The sequence below is a fragment of the Oncorhynchus mykiss genome, chromosome 8, assembly GCF_013265735.2.
Source record: "Oncorhynchus mykiss isolate Arlee chromosome 8, USDA_OmykA_1.1, whole genome shotgun sequence".
NCBI lineage: Eukaryota > Metazoa > Chordata > Actinopteri > Salmoniformes > Salmonidae > Oncorhynchus > Oncorhynchus mykiss.
Genome location: NC_048572.1, coordinates 84,484,738 through 84,508,283, shown reverse-complemented (window position 1 = coordinate 84,508,283; position 23,546 = coordinate 84,484,738). Strand labels below are relative to the sequence as shown.

Below are 23,546 nucleotides of genomic sequence, written 5' to 3'. Positions count from 1 at the left end.
AAAAATATGAGAGAGGCCTGTAATCATAGGTATCATCATAGGTACACTTCAACTATGACATACAAAATGTGAAAAAAAATCCTGAAAATTACATTGTAGGATTTTTATGAATTTATTTCATGTCTGTCATAGTTGAAGTGTACCTATGATGAAAATTACAGGCCTCTCTCATCTTTTTAAGTGGGAGAACTTGCACAATTGGTGGCTGACTAAATACTTTTTTGCCCCACTGTAGGTTCACTACTGTACTAACCTGTCACACACTGATGACCTATAGGTTCACCACCGAGCAAACATGTCTATAATATATAAGGCTGTTAAGATATTCATGTAACAACAAAGGAGTGTGTATATATGGTTTGGTGAAGAGGTTTTATGCGCTGACTGAATGGAAGCTGATAAATATTCGTTTTTTTCTCGGCTGGTCTCTGAAATAAAGTCGTCACTGTCCCGAGACAGAATCAAGACCGAGTACAAACGTTTCCGAAACAGAGACAAGACCGAGTACAAACGTTTCCGAAACAGGGACAAGACCGAGTACAAACGTTTCCGAAACAGAGACAAGACCGAGACGCTCGAGACCGGACTCGGAGCACTACAACACTGGAGCAAAATAATCCAAATGGTTATTGTCATTAACTGACTACAGAAAGGGTTTGTGTGAAGGCTCCAAAACGACACAGTGTTCTGCTGTTCAGCACAACCACAGGGGAAAAAGCTACACAAGTTCAGAAAACAAAAGAGAGAATTTTCTCCGCCTCCACATTGTCTCATAAACTATGACCTGCATCTCCCACAAACCCCACAATGAAATGCCAACGGTCCTGTGCCACCTTGTACGACCCAAGCAAAATGTCAAAACATGCAGGATTAGTTGAGACATTGTGCTTGGTGGCCACAATGCTGGGCACAGTGGTAAGGGTTAGCCATAGGGGGCCTAGTAAAGTAGATCACATCGGACATGTTAGATGGTAGCACGGCAAGGTTCACAGAGGACACAATAAGAAAGGAGGACAAAATGCTAAAAGGAAGTTCCAGCGTCTTTGAATCCTCTGCTCCATCTTAGTACTGAAACCCCAAAACAACCAACCTGGAACAGGAAGTTAAGATGGTGATTCAGACCAACCAACCTGGAACAGGAAGTTAAGATGGTGATTCAGACAAACCAACCTGGAACAGGAAGTTAAGATGGTGATTCATACCAACCAACCTGGAACAGGAAGTTAAGATGTTGATTCAGACCAACCAACCTGGAACAGGAAGTTAAGATGGTGATTCAGACCAACCAACCTGGAACAGGAAGTTAAGATGGTGATTCAAGGCGCAGGGCGGAAGGCTGAGTTTAGTCTCTTCTAGCTCTCCTAGGGGAAAAAAGGTATGATTTCATACTATCATTGAAAACATTGAGTCATTTTTAACATTTCATGTGAACATCCCATCGCTTATCAGATCCTACCCTTTTCCTGATATGACAAATGTAAGCCAGGAAAAGGGACACAAAATCATCAGCGAGCCGATTCATCGGAAAGGAATACAGGCCTTAGTCTGACGCCAAAGATAGAGCCAGTATTACATACATTAATACACAGTCTAAACACATGCTGCTGTTCTGTTGACACTCTCTCTAGGTGGCTGCTTGACTGTCTGCCTACCTGCCCTGCCTGCCCACCTGCCTGTCCTCCCACCTGTCCACCTGCCTGTCCTCCCACCTGTCCACCTGTCTGGGCTGATGCTCAGAGGAAGGTATTTTACCTCTCAGCTCTCTGTGGGACTGTGACACTATATCATACTGTTCTCTGCATAGTGCACTACTACCCCATCTGACTCTGGCTAAAAGTAGTGCACTACTACCCCATCTGACTCTGGCCAAAAGTAGTGCACTACTACGCCATCTGACTCTGGCCAAAAGTAGTGCACTACTACACCATCTGACTCTGGCTAAAAGTAGTGCACTACTACCCCATCTGACACTGGCTAAAAGTAGTGCACTACTTCCCCATCTGGCTCTAGCTAAAAGTAGTGCACTATGTAGGGAATAGGGTGCTGTTTTAAATACACACTGGGACTGTATCTCATACTGTAAAACATACACAACTTCTCTCTCTCTTTAAACGTCAACATGGCACTAGCTCTTTCGGCCACGGCTCGACATTATAAAAGGTTTTCTGATAGACAAACAGCTCCTCCCTCCTAGGAATGACAGTTAGAATGTTTCACTAACAGCATCCCCCCTCCTAGGAATGACAGAATGTTTCACTAACAGCTCCTCCCTCCTAGGAATGACAGTTAGAATGTTTCACTAACAGCATCCCCTCTCCTATGAATGACAGTTAGAATGTTTCCCTAAAAGCTCCTCCCTCCTAGGAATGACAGTTAGAATGTTTCACTAACAGATTCCCCTCCTAGGAATGACAGTTAGAATGTTTCACTAACAGCTTCCCCCTCCTAGGAATGACAGTAGGAATGTTTCACTAACAGCTTCCCCCTCCTAGGAATGACAGTTAGAATGTTTCACTAACAGATTCCCCTCCTAGGAATGACAGTTAGAATGTTTCACTAACAGCTTCCCCCTCCTAGGAATGACAGTTAGAATGTTTCACTAACAGCTTCCCCCTCCTAGGAATGACAGTTAGAATGTTTCACTAACAGATTCCCCTCCTAGGAATGACAGTTAGTGAAACATTCTAACTGTCATTCCTAGGAGGGGAATCTGTTAGTGAAACATTCTAACAGCTTCCCCCTACTAGGAATGACAGTTAGAATGTTTCCCTAACAGCTCCTCCCTCCTAGGAATGACAGTTAGAATGTTTCACTAACAGCTTCCCCCTCCTAGGAATGACAGTAGGAATGTTTCACTAACAGCTTCCCCCTCCTAGGAATGACAGTAGGAATGTTTCACTAACAGCTTCCCCCTCCTAGGAATGACAGTTAGAATGTTTCACTAACAGCTCCTCCCTCCTAGGAATGACAGTTAGAATGTTTCACTAACAGTTTCACCCTCCTAGGAATGACAGTAGGAATGTTTCACTAACAGCTTCCCCCTCCTAGGAATGACAGTTAGAATGTTTCACTAACAGCTTCCCCCTCCTAGGAATGACAGTTAGAATGTTTCACTAACAGCTCCTCCCTCCTAGGAATGACAGTTAGAATGTTTCACTAACAGATTCCCCTCCTAGGAATGACAGTTAGAATGTTTCACTAACAGATTCCCCTCCTAGGAATGACAGTTAGAATGTTTCACTAACAGCTTCCCCCTACTAGGAATGACAGAATGTTTCACTAACAGCTTCCCCCTCCTAGGAATGACAGTTAGAATGTTTCACTAACAGCTTCCCCCTACTAGGAATGACAGAATGTTTCACTAACAGCTCCTCCCTCCTAGGAATGACAGTTAGAATGTTTCACTAACAGCTTCCCCCTCCTAGGAATGACAGTTAGAATGTTTCACTAACAGCTTCCCCCTCCTAGGAATGACAGTTAGAATGTTTCACTAACAGCTCCTCCCTCCTAGGAATGACAGTTAGAATGTTTCACTAACAGCATCCCCCCTCCTAGGAATGACAGAATGTATCACTAACAGCATCCCCCCTCCTAGGAATGACAGTTAGAATGTTTCACTAACAGCTTCCCCCTCCTAGGAATGACAGTTATAATGTTTCACTAACAGCTCCTCCCTCCTAGGAATGACAGAATGTTTCACTAACAGCTTTCCCCTCCTAGGAATGACAGTTAGAATGTTTCACTAACAGCTCCTCCCTCCTAGGAATGACAGAATGTTTCACTAACAGCTTCCCCCTCCTAGGAATGACAGTTAGAATGTTTCACTAACAGCTCCTCCCTCCTAGGAATGACAGTTAGAATGTTTCCCTAACAGCTTTCCCCTCCTAGGAATGACAGAATGTTTCACTAACAGCTCCTCCCTCCTAGGAATGACAGTTAGAATGTTTCACTAACAGCTTCCCCCTCCTAGGAATGACAGTTAGAATGTTTCACTAACAGCTTCCCCCTCCTAGGAATGACAGTTAGAATGTTTCACTAACAGCTTCCCCCTCCTAGGAATGACAGTAGGAATGTTTCACTAACAGCTTCCCCCTCCTAGGAATGACAGTTAGAATGTTTCACTAACAGATTCCCCTCCTAGGAATGACAGTTAGAATGTTTCACTAACAGCTTCCCCCTCCTAGGAATGACAGTTAGAATGTTTCACTAACAGCTTCCCCCTCCTAGGAATGACAGTTAGAATGTTTCACTAACAGATTCCCCTCCTAGGAATGACAGTTAGAATGTTTCACTAACAGCTTCCCCCTACTAGGAATGACAGTTAGAATGTTTCCCTAACAGCTCCTCCCTCCTAGGAATGACAGTTAGAATGTTTCACTAACAGCTTCCCCCTCCTAGGAATGACAGTAGGAATGTTTCACTAACAGCTTCCCCCTCCTAGGAATGACAGTAGGAATGTTTCACTAACAGCTTCCCCCTCCTAGGAATGACAGTTAGAATGTTTCACTAACAGCTCCTCCCTCCTAGGAATGACAGTTAGAATGTTTCACTAACAGTTTCACCCTCCTAGGAATGACAGTAGGAATGTTTCACTAACAGCTTCCCCCTCCTAGGAATGACAGTTAGAATGTTTCACTAACAGCTTCCCCCTCCTAGGAATGACAGTTAGAATGTTTCACTAACAGCTCCTCCCTCCTAGGAATGACAGTTAGAATGTTTCACTAACAGATTCCCCTCCTAGGAATGACAGTTAGAATGTTTCACTAACAGATTCCCCTCCTAGGAATGACAGTTAGAATGTTTCACTAACAGCTTCCCCCTACTAGGAATGACAGAATGTTTCACTAACAGCTTCCCCCTCCTAGGAATGACAGTTAGAATGTTTCACTAACAGCTTCCCCCTACTAGGAATGACAGAATGTTTCACTAACAGCTCCTCCCTCCTAGGAATGACAGTTAGAATGTTTCACTAACAGCTTCCCCCTCCTAGGAATGACAGTTAGAATGTTTCACTAACAGCTTCCCCCTCCTAGGAATGACAGTTAGAATGTTTCACTAACAGCTCCTCCCTCCTAGGAATGACAGTTAGAATGTTTCACTAACAGCATCCCCCCTCCTAGGAATGACAGAATGTATCACTAACAGCATCCCCCCTCCTAGGAATGACAGTTAGAATGTTTCACTAACAGATTCCCCTCCTAGGAATGACAGTTAGAATGTTTCACTAACAGCTTCCCCCTACTAGGAATGACAGAATGTTTCACTAACAGCTTCCCCCTCCTAGGAATGACAGTTAGAATGTTTCACTAACAGCTCCTCCCTCCTAGGAATGACAGTTAGAATGTTTCACTAACAGCTTCCCCCTCCTAGGAATGAAGTTAGAATGTTTCACTAACAGCTCCTCCCTCCTAGGAATGACAGTTAGAATGTTTCACTAACAGCTTCCCCCTCCTAGGAATGACAGTTAGAATGTTTCACTAACAGCTCCCCCTCCTAGGAATGACAGTTAGAATGTTTCACTAACAGCTTCCCCCTCCTAGGAATGACAGTTAGAATGTTTCACTAACAGCTTCCCCCTCCTAGGAATGACAGTTAGAATGTTTCACTAACAGCTTCCCCCTCCTAGGAATGACAGTTAGAATGTTTCACTAACAGCTTCCCCCCTCCTAGGAATGACAGTTAGAATGTTTCACTAACAGCTTCCCCCTCCTAGGAATGACAGTTAGAATGTTTCACTAACAGCTCCTCCCTCCTAGGAATGACAGTTAGAATGTTTCACTAACAGCTTTCCCCTCCTAGGAATGACAGAATGTTTCACTAACAGCTCCTCCCTCCTAGGAATGACAGTTAGAATGTTTCCCTAACAGCTTCCCCCTCCTAGGAATAACAGTTAGAATGTTTCACTAACAGATTCCCCTCCTAGGAATGACAGTTAGAATGTTTCACTAACAGCTTCCCCCTCCTAGGAATGACAGTTAGAATGTTTCACTAACAGCTTCCCCCTCCTAGGAATGACAGTTAGAATGTTTCCCTAACAGCTTTCCCCTCCTAGGAATGACAGAATGTTTCACTAACAGCTCCTCCCTCCTAGGAATGACAGTTAGAATGTTTCACTAACAGCTTCCCCCTCCTAGGAATGACAGTTAGAATGTTTCACTAACAGCTCCTCCCTCCTAGGAATGACAGTTAGAATGTTTCACTAACAGCTTCCCCCTCCTAGGAATGACAGTTAGAATGTTTCACTAACAGCTCCTCCCTCCTAGGAATGACAGTTAGAATATTTCACTAACAGCTTTCCCCTCCTAGGAATGACAGAATGTTTCACTAACAGCTCCTCCCTCCTAGGAATGACAGTTAGAATGTTTCACTAACAGCTTCCCCCTCCTAGGAATGACAGTTAGAATGTTTCACTAACAGATTCCCCTCCTAGGAATGACAGTTAGTGAAACACTCTAGTAAGATGTCGCAAGGATAATGAAAGAGAAGGGGGAGGAGGAGTGGGGTGAGAGAGAGAAAGAGAGAGAGAGAGACAGAGAGAGAAAGAGAGAGAGAGAGAGAGAAAGAGAGAGAGAGAGAGAGAGAGAGAGAAAAGACAGTGAGAGAGAGAGGAGAGAAAAAGAGATAGAGACAATGTTAGGGGAAGAGGAATACTGGTCACTGGGGGAACATTATGAAAGTAGGGGTGTCGGTACATTGACTTGACACCCTGGATAAATCTCTTAATGTGTCTAAATCCACATAGGAATGCATAAAGATATGTCAGAGAGGAATGGGATCTGTGATGGCATTCTAAGGAATGTTGGATAGATATATACAGTATACACACACACACACACACACACACACACACACATAGCCGGCAGTTTATTAGGTACACCCATCTAGTACCGTGTCGGACCCCCCCCCCCTTAACGTGCGGCAGGAAAACATTCCCCACACCATTACACCACCGCCACCAGCTTGTACCTTCGACACCAGGCATCCTGCCATGGGCTCATTCGGCTGAAGTCGGACCAGGCAATGTTTTTTCCCACTCCTAAATTGTCCAGTGTGGAGGATCGCGTGCCCACTGAAGCAGCTTCTTCTCGTTTTTATCTGATAGGTTTGGAAACCCCGGTGTAGGTCGTCTGCTGCAAATAGCCCGTCCGTCCGTGACGAGGACCGGCAAGTTGTGCGTTCCCGAGACGCCGTTCTGCGCACCACTGTTGTACTGCGCCGTTGTTTTGTCTGTTCGTGTTCCCGCCTGTTAGCTTGAACAATTCTTGCCGTTCTCCTTCGACCTCTCTCATCAACGAGCTGTTTTCGACCCACACGACTGCCTCTGATTGGATGGTTTTTAGTTTGTCACCATTCTCTAAAATGTCCCGGTTCTGGGTAAAGTTCATGATGCAAGTAGACCTTAACCAGGTGCTCGAGGACTAGTGGAAGGATATTAGCCTCATTATATCAAAGCTCCCACCACCATATTTTACAGTAGGCATGGGATTCTTTTCTGTTCATGCGTTCTCATTTCGACACCAAACTCAACACCACCGGTGTGCGTGGCCAAAGAGCTCTAATGTTCATGTCATCTCAACAAATGAGTTTTCTAAAAACAGCATTGGCACTTGGATTGGGGCCGGTGCTTTGGTCAGACGGCATGGACATATAGCTCTTTGGCCATCTCAGGTCACATTCTGTTGGATTACAGTACCAACCCGTAGCATGTTTAATATGAATAGGGCCGAGTCAGAACAGGGAGGGGGGGGGGGGTAGTAGTGCACTACTTTTGACCAGAGGCTGTGTCATAAATAGAACACTAAACAGGGAATAGGGTGCCATTTGGAAACTCAGGCAATGGTTAAAACGTCTCTCTGATTGTAATAACTCTTCAACAAGGCCCTCCAACACTACAACTGCTGATTGAATTCCTAGTGATTGTTCTGTTGTATAGGACATCTATATTTTCCTGCACATAGCCACGCTAGTCAAGCACCAGGACAGAATGAAATAGATAGACTGGCGGAGACAAGGCAGCAATTCTCACTCCAATTTCTTCTCTCTTTTTTTTTTTTTTTTTTTCTGAAAGGGCCTGGTCTCATTTCAACGTGAATACAAATTACTTTTTCCATCTGAGAGGGTGGGTATTTAGGGCTGAAATACATTCCATCAAGACTCAACCAGGCATGATTAAGGCATGATTAAGGCGTGATTAAGGCAGAAGCACCGAATCCCTGGTCTTTATCTAAAGAGTTGAAGCATAGTGTATGTAGACACCTGCTCGTCGAACATCTCATTCCAAAATCATGGGCATTAATATGGAGTTGGTCCTGCCTTTGCTGACATAACAGCCTCCACTCTTCTGGGGAAGGTTTTCCATTAGATGTTGAAACATAACGCGGGGACTTACTTGTGAAGCAGAATTCACCAAGCGTTGGATTGTTCACCCACTAATAGGGAACGTGAGCTGGGTTCAGACCTTCGTGAGACAGGTTAGTTTTACCCTACTGATGATGCGTTGTTGCAAAAGTAATCCTAGTAGTTATTCAGACACAAGAGTATTAGTGAGGTCGGGCGCCGATTTTGGGCGATTAGGCCTGGCTCACAGTCGGCGTTCTAATTCATCCCAAAGGGGTTTGATGTGGTTGAGGTCAAGGCTCTGTGCAGGCCAGTCAAGTTCTTCCACACCGATCTCGACAAACCATTTCTGTATGGACCTCGCTTTGTGCACGGGGTCATTGTCATGCTGAAACAGGAAATGGCCTTCCTCAAACTGTTGCCACAAAGTTGGAAGCACAGAATCGTCTAGAATGTCACTAATGCTTGCTTAAAGTGTTAAAATTTCCCTTCACTGGAACTAAGGGGCCCGAACCATGAACAACAGCCCCAGACCATTATTCCTCATCCACCAAACTTTACAGTTGGCACTATGCATTCCGGTTGGTAGTGTTCTCCTGGCATCCGTCAAACCCGATTCGTCCATCAGATTAGTCACTCCAGTGAAGGCGTTTTCATTGCTCCAGAGTCCAATGGAGATGGCATGGTTGTGTGCTTGATTTTATACATCTGTTAGCAACGTGTGTGTCTGAAGTAGCCAAATCCACTCATTTGAAGGGGTGTCCACATACACTTGATATGCAAACGTATATACTGTATATTAGGAGTATGTTGTTGTTTTTACTCTCTCTGTAGGACACTGGTGGACTGTCAGCTCTCAGACCTTTGTGATGAGGATGACACTGTAGACATGCCACTTGTGCACCAGACAGTCAATAGAAGCTGTCCCCACGGCGTCAAGGACAGACAACGGCTGGAGAGACTAGACAACAGTGTTTCCGCTGCAGTCATTTAGCTGTGGTGCTGCGCCAAGGCAAAATCCTGTCATATCATTTGAAAGGGCTGTTTCTCAGCTTTCAAAGTACGTATCGTGTTTTCATATATAGCTTGACACCAGCAAACTTTGTGCATTATTGCCAGCAGAGCTCATGCTCATTCAGCCAGTTTTGGGAAATCCTGCCAGTGATGCAACAATGCCAACATGGTGATTTCCATTTCCAGTTGGCTTCTGTTCTAAAGCTTAGTGTTTCCTTTCCCTTTAACTTTAGATAGGTCTGTTATAGAGACCTACAGAATTAACTGGTTCTGTTCCCTTATGACATCACTGAGGAAGACGAAGTGGACTGATTCTGTTCCTTTATGACATCACTGAGGAACACGAAGTGGACTGATTCTGTTCCTTTATGACATCACTGAGGAACACGAAGTGGACTGATTCTGTTCCTTTATGACATCACTGAGGAACAAAAAGTGGACTGATTCTGTTCCTTTATGACATCACTGAGGAACAAAAAGTGGACTGATTCTGTTCCTTTATGACATCACTGAGGAACACGAAGTGGACGGATTCTGTTCCTTTATGACATCACTGAGGAACACGAAGTGGACTGATTCTGTTCCTTTATGACATCACTGAGGAACAAAAAGTGGACTGATTCTGTTCCTTTATGACATCACTGAGGAACACGAAGTGGACGGATTCTGTTCCTTTATGACATCACTGAGGAACACAAAGTGGGGAGTAAACTACAGTGAAAGATGGCATCAATTCTCCATCCAACGTAGTGCACACTACTGATTCTCCATCCAACGTAGTGCACATGACTGACTCTCCATCCAACGTAGTGCACACGACTGATTCTTCATCCAACGTAGTGCACACTACTGATTATCCATCCAATGTAGTCCACACTACTGATTCTCCATCCAATGTAGTCCACACTACTGATTCTCCATCCAATGTAGTGCACACTATTGATTCTCCATCCAATGTAGTCCACACTACTGATTCTCCATCCAATGTAGTACACACTACTGATTCTCCATCCAATGTAGTACACACTACTGATTCTCCATCCAATGTAGTACACACTACTGATTCTCCATGCAGTGTAGGCTGCCATGTAGTAAAACATAGTATGACATGCTTTAAATGATGATACTAAATAAGGAATATAAGCATTTGAGTCGAAGTCAAGTCTCCCAGAATACACCCTAGAGAGAGAGAGAGCATAGCAACAGTGCCAGCTATGTAGAAAGAGCGAGAGGGGGGAGAGAGAGAGAGGCAGAGAGTTTACACAGAGTGGCTATGAGATCAGATGGGAGGCAGATAGAGATGGCGTGAAACAGATGTGGTGATGATTGTGGGTGGGGGGGGGGGAGATACACACACTAACACAACGTCCACATCGACACATGCACACACATACCAGCTCCACTCAATCATCTCCATCTCGGTCCAAACCACATAATATCTCCGGCTGAGCCAGTCGCTGAATTACCATTAATGGGACATTAGGAGACAAGCTGCAGGAAGCTGGGGAAGACGAGCTGCAGGAAGCTGGGGAAGACGAGACGCAGGAAGCTGGGGAAGACGAGACGCAGGAAGCTGGGGAAGACGAGACGCAGGAAGCTGGGGAAGACGAGACGCAGGAAGCTGGGGAAGACGAGACGCAGGAAGCTGGGGAAGACAAGCTGATAGGAAGCTGGGGAAGACGAGATGCAGGAAGCTGGGGAAGACAAGCTGCAGGAAGCTGGGGAAGACAAGATGCAGGAAGCTGGGGAAGACGAGCTGCAGGAAGCTGGGGAAGACGAGACGCAGGAAGCTGGGGAAGACGAGACGCAGGAAGCTGGGGAAGACGAGACGCAGGAAGCTGGGGAAGACGAGACGCAGGAAGCTGGGGAAGACGAGACGCAGGAAGCTGGGGAAGACGAGCTGCAGGAAGCTGGGGAAGACGAGACGCAGGAAGCTGGGGAAGACGAGACGCAGGAAGCTGGGGAAGACGAGCTGCAGGAAGCTGGGGAAGACGAGCTGCAGGAAGCTGGGGAAGACAAGCTGCAGGAAGCTGGGGAAGACGAGACGCAGGAAGCTGGGGAAGACGAGACGCAGGAAGCTGGGGAAGACGAGACGCAGGAAGCTGGGGAAGACGAGCTGCAGGAAGCTGGGGAAGACGAGCTGCAGGAAGCTGGGGAAGACAAGCTGCAGGAAGCTGGGGAAGACAAGCTGATAGGAAGCTGGGGAAGACGAGATGCAGGAAGCTGGGGAAGACAAGCTGCAGGAAGCTGGGGAAGACAAGATGCAGGAAGCTGGGGAAGACACCAACAGGTACTTCACAGTATTTCTATTTAATTTTTTCTAACACATTTGATAAACAGGTGCAAGATAGAAATTGGCCTATAACAGTTAGGATCAGCTTGATCTCCCCCTGTAAATTAAGGATGCACTGTGGCTGCCTTCCAAGCACCTGGAACCTTCCCAGAAATGAGATGGGCTGCAAACTTATAGAAGATTAGAATCTAAAACATCTGACCCAGATTAATGTTTTTTTTCAGGTCAAAATTATTAAGGAGCTCCTTTAGCACCTCAGACTCAGTGACCGCCTGCAGGGAGAACCTGTGTAGCGGGGGGGGGGGGGAAATCAGGGCTAGTCGCATTAGAAGGAGTGGGAGATGAAGTGTTGGATGGTGATTGTAGATCTCAGCCATGTGCTCCCTGTCAGTAACAACCACATCATCAACATTGTCTCGAGGTTTAAAAATCCTTCTATCACCCGTCTCCTCCCCTTCATCTACACTGATTGAAGTGGATTTAACAAGTGACATCATTAAGGGATCATAGCTTTCACCTGGTCAGTCTGTCATGGAAAGAGCAGGTGTTCCTAATGTTATGTACACTCAGTGTATATGGAAGGACTTTAGTGCCAAAAAAAAGTGTTAAATATGAGTGGTCAATATTTGTAAAAATAATAATAATAATAATAATAAATTAAATTAAAAATGACATATCTCAGACATAGGACAAACACTTCAGTACAATTGTCCTTTTTATGTATTTCTTGACTGTGTGTTTTCCCATCTATCAATCGGTTATTCAATGCATTTCTATGGACTAACAGCAGTAAAGCAAAATTATATGTTTTATCAATTATTGTTAATATAATAACGAGAGGCAGGTCGTTATTGCGTTGGACTAGTTAACTGTAAGGTTGCAAGATTGGATCCCCCGAGCTGACAATGTGAAATTCTGTCGTTCTGCCCCTGAACAAGGCAGTTAACCCACTGTTCCTAGGCCGTCATTGAAAATAAGAATGTGTTCTTAACTGACTTGCCTGGTTAAATAAAGGTAATAATAATAATAATAAATAAATAAAAATCCATGTTTTTTTTTTAATCGGCAAATCGGCGCCCAAAAATACAGATTTCCAATTGTTATGAAAACTTGAAATCGGCCCTAATTAATCGTTCATTCCGATTAATCGGTCGTCCTCCCCTGGGTTAGCTTCATTGAAACCCAGCCCCGGGCTCTTAGATCTTAGGGAGTTTTAATGAAGCCAACGGTTGTCCTCAAAATGGCACCCTTTTCCCCAGAGTCCATAGCGATACACTGAGCCTTAAATGGGCAGTAACTGCATCCCCCAGCTCTATGGGCCCTGGTAAAAAAGCAGTGCACTAATAAAAAATGGAACAGGGTGCCATTTTGGACTCAACTTCTCCCATCATGCCTTTATGTTAACACAATAAACCCTAAAGCGGTCATTTTGACTGCTCATTCATTAATACATTTTATTACTCTGCCATTTTTAAAGTCACGCCCCCTCCCCTCCGCCCTTGACTTTTCCTATACAAGTCTATATAACACACTGCAGTTAGAGGAGTGCCCCTCCTCCCTACAGTAGGGCCTGCTCCGCTCATTCTCCCGACAGTAGGGCCTGCTCCACTCATTCTCCCAACAGTAGGGCCTGCTCCACTCATCCTCCCGACAGTAGGGCCTGCTCCACTCATTCTCCCTACAGTAGGGCCTGCTCCACTCATTCTCCCGACAGTAGAGCCTGCTCCGCTCATTCTCCCTACAGTAGGGCCTGCTCCACTCATTCTCCCGACAGTAGGGCCTGCTCCACTCATTCTCCCTACAGTAGGGCCTGCTCCGCTCATTCTCCCTACAGTAGGGCCTGCTCCGCTCATTATCCCTACAGTAGGGCCTGCTCTGCTCATTCTCCCTACAGTAGGGCCTGCTCCACTCATTCTCCCTACAGTAGGGCCTGCTCCACTCATTCTCCCTACAGTAGGGCCTGCTCCACTCATTCTCCCTACAGTAGGGCCTGCTCCACTCATTCTCGCTACAGTAGGGCCTGCTCCACTCATTCTCCCTACAGCAGGGCCTGCTCCGCTCATTCTCCCTACAGTAGAGCCTGCTCCGCTCATTCTCCCTACAGCAGGGCCTGCTCCGCTCATTCTCCCTACAGTAGGGCCTGCTCCACTCATTCTCCCGACAGTAGGGCCTGCTCCACTCATCCTCCCGACAGTAGGGCCTGCTCCACTCATTCTCCCGACAGTAGGGCCTGCTTCACTCATTCTCCCGACAGTAGGGCCTGCTCCACTCATCCTCCCGACAGTAGGGCCTGCTCCACTCATTCTCCCGACAGTAGGGCCTGCTCCGCTCATCCTCCCGACAGTAGAGCCTGCTCCACTCATCCTCCCGACAGTAGAGCCTGCTCCGCTCATCCTCCCGACAGTAGGGCCTGCTCCACTCATTCTCCCGACAGTAGGGCCTGCTCCGCTCATTCTCCCTACAGTAGGGCCTGCTCCGCTCATCCTCCCGACAGTAGGGCCTGCTCCACTCATTCTCCCGACAGTAGAGCCTGCTCCGCTCATCCTCCCGACAGTAGGGCCTGCTCCACTCATTCTCCCGACAGTAGGGCCTGCTCCGCTCATCCTCCCAACAGTAGGGCCTGCTCCGCTCATCCTCCCGACAGTAGGGCCTGCTCCACTCATTCTCCCGACAGTAGAGCTTGCTCCGCTCATCCTCCCGACAGTAGGGCCTGCTCCACTCATTCTCCCGACAGTAGAGCCTGCTCCACTCATTCTCCCGACAGTAGGGCCTGCTCCACTCATTCTCCCTTCAGTAGGGCCTGCTCCGCTCATTCTCCCGAAAGTAGGGCCTGCTCCGCTCATTCTCCCGACAGTCGAGCCTGCTCCGCTCATTCTCCCTACAGTAGGGCCTGCTCCGCTCATTCTCCCGACAGTAGGGACTGCTCTGCTCATTCTCCCGAAAGTAGGGCCTGCTCCGCTCATTCTCCCGACAGTAGAGCCTGCTCCGCTCATTCTCCCTACAGTTGGGCCTGCTCCACTCATTCTCCCGACAGTAGAGCCTGCTCCGCTCATTCTCCCTACAGTAGGGCCTGCTCCGCTCATTCTCCCGGCAGTAGGGCCTGCTCCGCTCATCCTCCCAGCAGTAGGGCCTGCTCCGCTCATTCTCCCTACAGTAGGGCCTTCTCCACTCATTCTCCCGAAAGTAGGGCCTGCTCCGCTCATTCTCCCTACAGTAAGGCCTGCTCCGCTCATTCTCCCTACAATAGGGCCTGCTCCGCTCATTCTCCCGACAATGGAAGGAGCAATGGCCAACTGATAATCACCCTGATAATTGCCATGGAAACTGAACCTAAACTGAACCAAAACTAATTTCACACATATAAACAACAGATTAAATAAACGGAGTAGAGTATTATGGGGGAGAAAGGGGAGGATGGGTGAGTTGATGAGTGAGGGGAAGCGAATGATATATAATTATGTCATCACCCATTGTGAATGAAGAACAGAGAGGAACATTCTTTTGTATTGGTATATTCTAATTATAATCTCTACATGGTATGTACTTCTCTATCAGACCACCAAATCCAAGCAGTCTTATCAGTCTACTCTGACCTACTTGAGAGAACACAGTGTAATTTACAATGACAAGAGGACCAAGACGAATGGATGCACACGCTGTGTTAGCGCTGCTACACGATATGAAGGAAAACCACTCAGATGGAAGAAATGAATCATGACGTCTCTGATGATTCTTCTTCTGATTCTGAGCCTCATCCTGAACCTTGACCTCTGAGGCCTGAGAGCAAAAAAATACATAACGGTGTGGACTGAGCAGTTGCCCGCGCCAACCACCAAATGAAACGGTGAGACGGGAGAGAGGAAGGGACGGCACCTTGATCTACACCGGGCAGCAGGTGCCCGAGTGTCGGGACAATGAAGCTTGTGGAACCTTACATTGGCAAGGGGACAAATGTCACTGTGGACAAATTCTTCACTTCACTGCCATTGGATGAACAAGTTGCATGCAAAGAACACATTTCTGGCCAGCACCATGAACAAAATGAGACTGGAGCTCCTCCCCTCTGTGCAACATAAGACCCATGAACAAAATGAGACTGGAGCTCCTCCCCTCTGTGCAACATAAGACCCATGAACAAAATGAGACTGGAGCTCCTCCCCTCTGTGCAACATAAGACCCATGAACAAAATGAGACTGGAGCTCCTCCCCTCTGTGCAACATAAGACCCATGAACAAAATGAGACTGGAGCTCCTCCCCTCTGTGCAACACAGCTCAAACTGTACCAATGGAAGGTAATAAAGAACGATTTGTGTCAGAAGCATCATGCATCCGGACAGTTGCCATTGGACGGTGACACTACGAAGAGAAAACCTGATGCATTATGACACACTACAACCAAAACAAAAGGTTTGCTACTATTACATATATAGATACACTTCTTCTGCCTTATGTTCTTCTGTATAACGTGTGTGGGTTTTCCTATGGCAAAATAATCCCAATGTTTTCAACTCTATTCCATTACGCACAGCTCCCGGGGAGGAGACAGGTGGCCAGGTGCACAAAGAACAATAACCCAAGACGCCTGTGTCACCTGAAAGTGACGTGTTTGTGGGAAGAAGTGTGTGTCAAGCAAATGAAGATTTGTGTGGAATGTGAGGGGTAAGCGCTAAGTGAAATCCGCATATAAGAAATGTATTAATTACACTAATAGAAAGTTGCAGTCAGAATGACCACTAGTTAGCTTGGGGGGGGGGGGGGGGGGGGGGGGGGGGGGGGGGGTCCCGTCGAGGCTCAGCGGTTCCAACGTTAAAATACTTCAAGTGGGAAAAGCTCTACAGTATAATAGGAGTCGACAGGAAGGACCAGTAGGCTCTGAGGTACTGGACGCTATAATCACAGTATAATAGGAGTCGACAGGAAGGACCAGTAGGCTCTGAGGTACTGGACGCTATAATCACAGTATAATAGGAGTCAACAGGAAGGACCAGTAGGCTCTGAGGTACTGGACGCTATAATCACAGTATAATAGGAGTCGACAGGAAGGACCAGTAGGCTCTGAGGTACTGGACGCTATAATCACAGTATAATAGGAGTCAACAGGAAGGACCAGTAGGCTCTGAGGTACTGGACGCTATAATCACAGTATAATAGGAGTCGACAGGAAGGACCAGTAGGCTCTGAGGTACTGGACGCTATAATCACAGTATAATAGGAGTCGACAGGAAGGACCAGTAGGCACTCTGAGGTACTGGACGCTATAATCACAGTATAATAGGAGTCAACAGGAAGGACCAGTAGGCTCTGAGGTACTGGACGCTATAATCACAGTATAATAGGAGTCGACAGGAAGGACCAGTAGGCACTCTGAGGTACTGGACGCTATAATCACAGTATAATAGGAGTCAACAGGAAGGACCAGTAGGCACTCTGAGGTACTGGACGCTATAATCACAGTATAATAGGAGTCGACAGGAAGGACCAGTAGGCTCTGAGGTACTGGACGCTATAATCACAGTATAATAGGAGTCAACAGGAAGGACCAGTAGGCACTCTGAGGTACTGGACGCTATAATCACAGTATAATAGGAGTCGACAGGAAGGACCAGTAGGCTCTGAGGTACTGGACGCTATAATCACAGTATAATAGGAGTCGACAGGAAGGACCAGTAGGCACTCTGAGGTACTGGACGCTATAATCACAGTATAATAGGAGTCGACAGGAAGGACCAGTAGGCTCTGAGGTACTGGACGCTATAATCACAGTATAATAGGAGTCGACAGGAAGGACCAGTAGGCTCTGAGGTACTGGACGCTATAATCACAGTATAATAGGAGTCGACAGGAAGGACCAGTAGGCTCTGAGGTACTGGACGCTATAATCACAGTATAATAGGAGTCGACAGGAAGGACCAGTAGGCTCTGAGGTACTGGACGCTATAATCACAGTATAATAGGAGTCGACAGGAAGGACCAGTAGGCACTCTGAGGTACTGGACGCTATAATCACAGTATAATAGGAGTCGACAGGAAGGACCAGTAGGCACTCTGAGGTACTGGACGCTATAATCACAGTATAATAGGAGTCGACAGGAAGGACCAGTAGGCTCTGAGGTACTGGACGCTATAATCACAGTATAATAGGAGTCGACAGGAAGGACCAGTAGGCACTCTGAGGTACTGGACGCTATAATCACAGTATAATAGGAGTCGACAGGAAATACCAGTAGGCTCTGAGGTACTGGACGCTATAATCACAGTATAATAGGAGTCGACAGGAAGGACCAGTAGGCACTCTGAGGTACTGGACGCTATAATCACAGTATAATAGGAGTCAACAGGAAGGACCAGTAGGCTCTGAGGTACTGGACGCTATAATCACAGTATAATAGGAGTCGACAGGAAGGACCAGTAGGCTCTGAGGTACTGGACGCTATAATCACAGTATAATAGGAGTCGACAGGAAGGACCAGTAGGCTCTGAGGTACTGGACACTATAATCACAGTATAATAGGAGTCAACAGGAAGGACCAGTAGGCACTCTGAGGTACTGGACGCTATAATCACAGTATAATAGGAGTCGACAGGAAGGACCAGTAGGCTCTGAGGTACTGGACGCTATAATCACAGTATAATAGGAGTCGACAGGAAGGACCAGTAGGCACTCTGAGGTACTGGACGCTATAATCACAGTATAATAGGAGTCGACAGGAAGGACCAGTAGGCTCTGAGGTACTGGACGCTATAATCACAGTATAATAGGAGTCGACAGGAAGGACCAGTAGGCTCTGAGGTACTGGACGCTATAATCACAGTATAATAGGAGTCAACAGGAAAGACCAGTAGGCTCTGAGGTACTGGACGCTATAATCACAGTATAATAGGAGTCGACAGGAAGGACCAGTAGGCACTCTGAGGTACTGGACGCTATAATCACAGTATAATAGGAGTCAACAGGAAGGACCAGTAGGCTCTGAGGTACTGGACGCTATAATCACAGTATAATAGGAGTCGACAGGAAGGACCAGTAGGCTCTGAGGTACTGGACGCTATAATCACAGTATAATAGGAGTCAACAGGAAAGACCAGTAGGCTCTGAGGTACTGGACGCTATAATCACAGTATAATAGGAGTCGACAGGAAGGACCAGTAGGCACTCTGAGGTACTGGACGCTATAATCACAGTATAATAGGAGTCAACAGGAAAGACCAGTAGGCTCTGAGGTACTGGACGCTATAATCACAGTATAATAGGAGTCGACAGGAAGGACCAGTAGGCACTCTGAGGTACTGGACGCTATAATCACAGTATAATAGGAGTCAACAGGAAAGACCAGTAGGCTCTGAGGTACTGGACGCTATAATCACAGTATAATAGGAGTCGACAGGAAGGACCAGTAGGCTCTGAGGTACTGGACGCTATAATCACAGTATAATAGGAGTCGACAGGAAGGACCAGTAGGCTCTGAGGTACTGGACACTATAATCACAGTATAATAGGAGTCAACAGGAAGGACCAGTAGGCACTCTGAGGTACTGGACGCTATAATCACAGTATAATAGGAGTCGACAGGAAGGACCAGTAGGCTCTGAGGTACTGGACGCTATAATCACAGTATAATAGGAGTCGACAGGAAGGACCAGTAGGCACTCTGAGGTACTGGACGCTATAATCACAGTATAATAGGAGTCGACAGGAAGGACCAGTAGGCACTCTGAGGTACTGGACGCTATAATCACAGTATAATAGGAGTCGACAGGAAGGACCAGTAGGCACTCTGAGGTACTGGACGCTATAATCACATATTTTTAACCGTCAAAAGATCAGGCTCCTGCTGTGCTGTCAAGAAACAGACATTTGGCACTTAACATTTATTTTTATTTATTTTTTTAATCAATATACATTTCTAAGATATCCTATGCAGGTGGAATATAGCTCACACTCACACTGCTTAAGACGATTCTAGAAGGGGGGACAGACAACAACAACAAAAAAATAAGTGCCACGCAACACACTTCACGATAGGTGTCGCCGCCGCTAAATAATGACATGTAAATACCGTCTTGTTCAGTGGTCGCTTTGGTCTCCCCTGTGACGTTTTTGGGTCGGCGGGAGCAACCTAATCACCCCCGTGCTTCCTCATTGCTAACGTGTGTATGCCTGGCAGGATCCCAGGTCGCTTCCTAAATGACAGCCTATTCCCTTTTACGTTGCATTACTTTTAACCGGGGCCCATGGCGTTCGGGGCAAAAGTAGTGCACTATATATTAGGGAGCCATTTGGAATACGCCCCAAAAACTCCAATACATGCTACGACTGCTCATCCCATGTCAGCAGCCAGAGTTTCACAGAGAGAGAGAGAGAGAGGTGTGTGTGTGTGTGTGTGTGTGTGTGTGTGTGTGTGTGTGTGTGTGTGTGTGTGTGTGTGTGTGTGTGTGTGTGTGTGTGTGTGTGTGTGTGTGTGTGTGTGTGTGTGTGTGTGTGTGTGTGAGTGAGAGAGAGGTGTCGGTTTATTTTCCCAGCTCTCTCAGCAATCTCAAGAGTGTCAACTGGTGACAGCAACAGGATGATCTTGATTGGTGTTCTTGCTAATTCACATTTGGAGCTGTGGTCAACCAAGTGGGGGGGGGGGGTTAAGAACATGCCGGAGGACAGACCGACACCTACTGTGCGTGCTCCTGAGCCTGCCACTGAGATAATTATCAACCAGAAAATAAAATAAGGAGAGAGAAAAGTGTCCCTCCGATTGGACCAGCAAACTGTCAATCAACACAGGGCAGGTGGTGAGCTAGAGAACAGATTGGCTAGTGAAACACACACTTGGCCCTCCGATTGGACCAGCAAACTGTCAATCAACACAGGGCAGGTGGTGAGCTAGAGAACAGATTGGCTAGTGAAACGCACACTTGGCCCTCCGATTGGACCAGCAAACTGTCAATCAACACAGGGCAGGTGGTGAGCTAGAGAACAGATTGGCTAGTGAAACACACACTTGGCCCTCCGATTGGACCAGCAAACTGACAATCAACACAGGGCAGGTGGTGAGCTAGAGAACAGATTGGCTAGCGAAACGCACACTTGGCCCTCTGATTGGACCAGCAAACTGTCAATCAACACAGGGCAGGTGGTGAGCTAGAGAACAGATTGTTGATTTGCTGTATAGGGTCGAATACAGAGCAAATGTCAAATTGTAGGGAGAGAGATTAACATAAATAAATATGCAGCTCCAAAAAAATAAATGTGATGATCAAGAATCAAGAATTACTTTGCAAACTTACCAGCAATAGGGCATCAAACAACAACTAGCATAGGCATACTGACCTTTTGAACTGTCAAAATGTATCATTAAAATGGACTTCTGAAGCTTGCATTTGAAATGTGTTGTTAAAATGAATGATTGCTGTGGCACAGACACATCATGGGACACGGCTCTCCAAACTCCCACCCGTGGGGTGGGGAGTGCTTTTTTTTCCCCTCTAGTTGAAATGTTTGCTGTTGCTTTCACACGCTAAATGTATCTTTCATCTCATCCTACAATAATTGCTAAGTGTTCCATCATTCCATCCCTGTACCATTTATTTTTTTAACACTTATACATTTCTGTTTTTTGTGTTGATGCGATACCTTATTCATTTAACCTAACATTTATTACCCTTATCGCATGTTAAAAACTGTATTTAAAATGGCCACGATTAAAAACAAATATATACTCTATTTAATTCTGGCAAAATGTTTGAAAAATGACATTTTATTTAATAACTGCTTCATTGCAGGAGTTGAGTGTCTGTAGCCTGTACAATGTAGACGATAGGCTTTCTATTGTTGCATGTTTCCATTAAGCACTCAATGACAAAGGTCCGTTCCTTGTATGCATACATAGTAGGCCTCTTTGCATCCCTAGTCTGAATCTGAACCCATCTCATTTCAATAGATGGTAGCTTGGAAGACCTTTTTAAAAGGCATATAGGGAATAGGGTGTCACTTGGGGTGTAAATTAAACACTCTAATGGCTCTGCTGCTGTTTCTAATGGCTGATATATCTTTGGAACCGACGAAAACACACACAAACGTTAATTTCACAGCTTTTATTACCTATTTTGGTGTCAGATCAAAATCGGTCATTCGGCTTTTTGGGGGGGGGGGGTTCATAGTCAGATTTATCATTAGATTCTCTCTCATCGCATCTGGATGAGAAAACACCATTTTAAGCTTTTAGATCTTGTGTCCCAAATGGAGCCCTATATAGTGCACTACTTTTAACCATGAATTGGTCAAAAAAATTGTGCACTATGGGAATAGGGTGCCATTTGGGACGTATACTTAGTTTCCACCCACTGCTACATTCCAAATTTAAAAATGGGCAAATAGTGCACACTGCAGTCTAGAACTGCACCCTTGTAAACCCATGTAAATCCATGTAAATCCATATAAACCCATGTAAACCCATTTAAATTCATGTAAACCCATTTAAATCCATGTAAAACCATGTAAACCCATATAAACCCATGTAAACCCATTTAAATCCATGTAAACCCATGTAAATCCATGTAAATCCATATAAACCCATGTAAACCCATGTAAATCCATGTAAATCCATGTAAACCCATTTCAATTCATGTAAACCCATTTAAATCCATGTAAAACCATGTAAACCCATATAAATCCATGTAAACCCATTTAAATCCATGTAAAACCATGTAAACCCATATAAACCCATGTAAACCCATTTAAATCCATGTAAACCCATTTAAATCCATGTAAACCCATTTAAATCCATGTACACCCATGTAAACCCATGTAAACCCACCAAAACAGCTGTTCGACGACAAACCCAATGGGACCCTGTTATAGACTTAACGATAGTTTAGAGATAAGAGAAGAATAAATTGTACAACATACATCACAGTCATATACTTAAACCAAAACAACATACTATCTCTGTGAGCCAGTAAATCACATTATAACCCATCACCCATTTATCAAACCAGGCTGATGCCTGGAAGTCTTTATTAGCAACAAACATTTGTTTGTAATTAACATCCGTGACACACAAAAAAAAAAAACGTAGATTTAAAGCAGAAACTATAACGGAACGCGATCGGGAAGCAAAGAAGATGAATAACTAGGAATATGAGGAAGTTTTAAAGGAAGTTGAAAGGCCTACTTTCCCCCCTAAAACTTCAGACTAATTACAATCTAACACATCTGACAGACATAATTAGCTTATTGTTGCATAACCGATGACATGCTTCTGATTAAGCCGAGACAATACGCACCAGGCCTAGATCACTGATACGGTTTTCCCTTTGTATGCCAGATTGACATTGGGTTCTTTCTTATTCTATGACCTAAATCAGTGCCCTGGCACATCTGTTATTTCATCTTCTTTGGTTATGACCTATTCAGTGCCCTGGCACATCTGTTATTTCATCTTCTTTGGTTATGACCTAATCAGTGCCCTGGCACATCTGTTATTTCATCTTCTTTGGTTATGACCTAATCAGTGCCCTGGCACATCTGTTATTTCATCTTCTTTGGTTATGACCTAATCAGTGCCCTGGCACATCTGTTATTTCATCTTCTTTGGTTATGACCTAATCAGTGCCCTGGCACATCTGTTATTTCATCTTCTTTGGTTATGACCTAATCAGTGCCCTTTTATGTCTGTATTTTTCTATGGTTAATCAGTCGTGTATGCCATGTTGATCTTTCTTCTCTTTTGGTTAGGCTAATCAGTGCCCTGGTCCATCCTCCCAGTTGGCCATGGCTCTCCGTCTAACAGACGCCACCAGCTGATTCCAGCAGCTTTTATCTGTTCAGCTGATCAATATCTCCCCTGAGAGAACGAGACGCCTCATTTGGGATGCTTGGTGGACACAGCAGAGCCTGGAGGACGTCCACAT

The 23,546-nt window shown here is 45.6% G+C and overlaps 2 protein-coding genes across 13 annotated transcripts in view; one reads left to right on the top strand and one right to left on the bottom strand.

Annotated features, from left to right (window-relative positions):
• The window catches only part of LOC110492646 (receptor-type tyrosine-protein phosphatase F), a 495,157-nt gene that overhangs the window by 423,361 nt on the left and 48,250 nt on the right, over positions 1–23,546 (bottom strand). The gene's annotated exons all lie outside the window — the stretch shown is intronic.
• On the top strand, positions 10,594–11,850 carry LOC118965567 (S-antigen protein-like). Its single transcript, XM_036986586.1, has one exon. The coding sequence runs from the start codon at positions 11,036–11,038 to the stop codon at positions 11,663–11,665; it is 630 nt and encodes a 209-aa protein (XP_036842481.1). The 5' UTR covers positions 10,594–11,035; the 3' UTR covers positions 11,666–11,850.

Bases quoted from the DNA above. Each gene is read 5' to 3' on its own strand.
- LOC118965567 (XM_036986586.1), top strand. From the start codon at position 11,036: ATGCAGGAAGCTGGGGAAGACAAGCTGCAGGAAGCTGGGGAAGACAAG.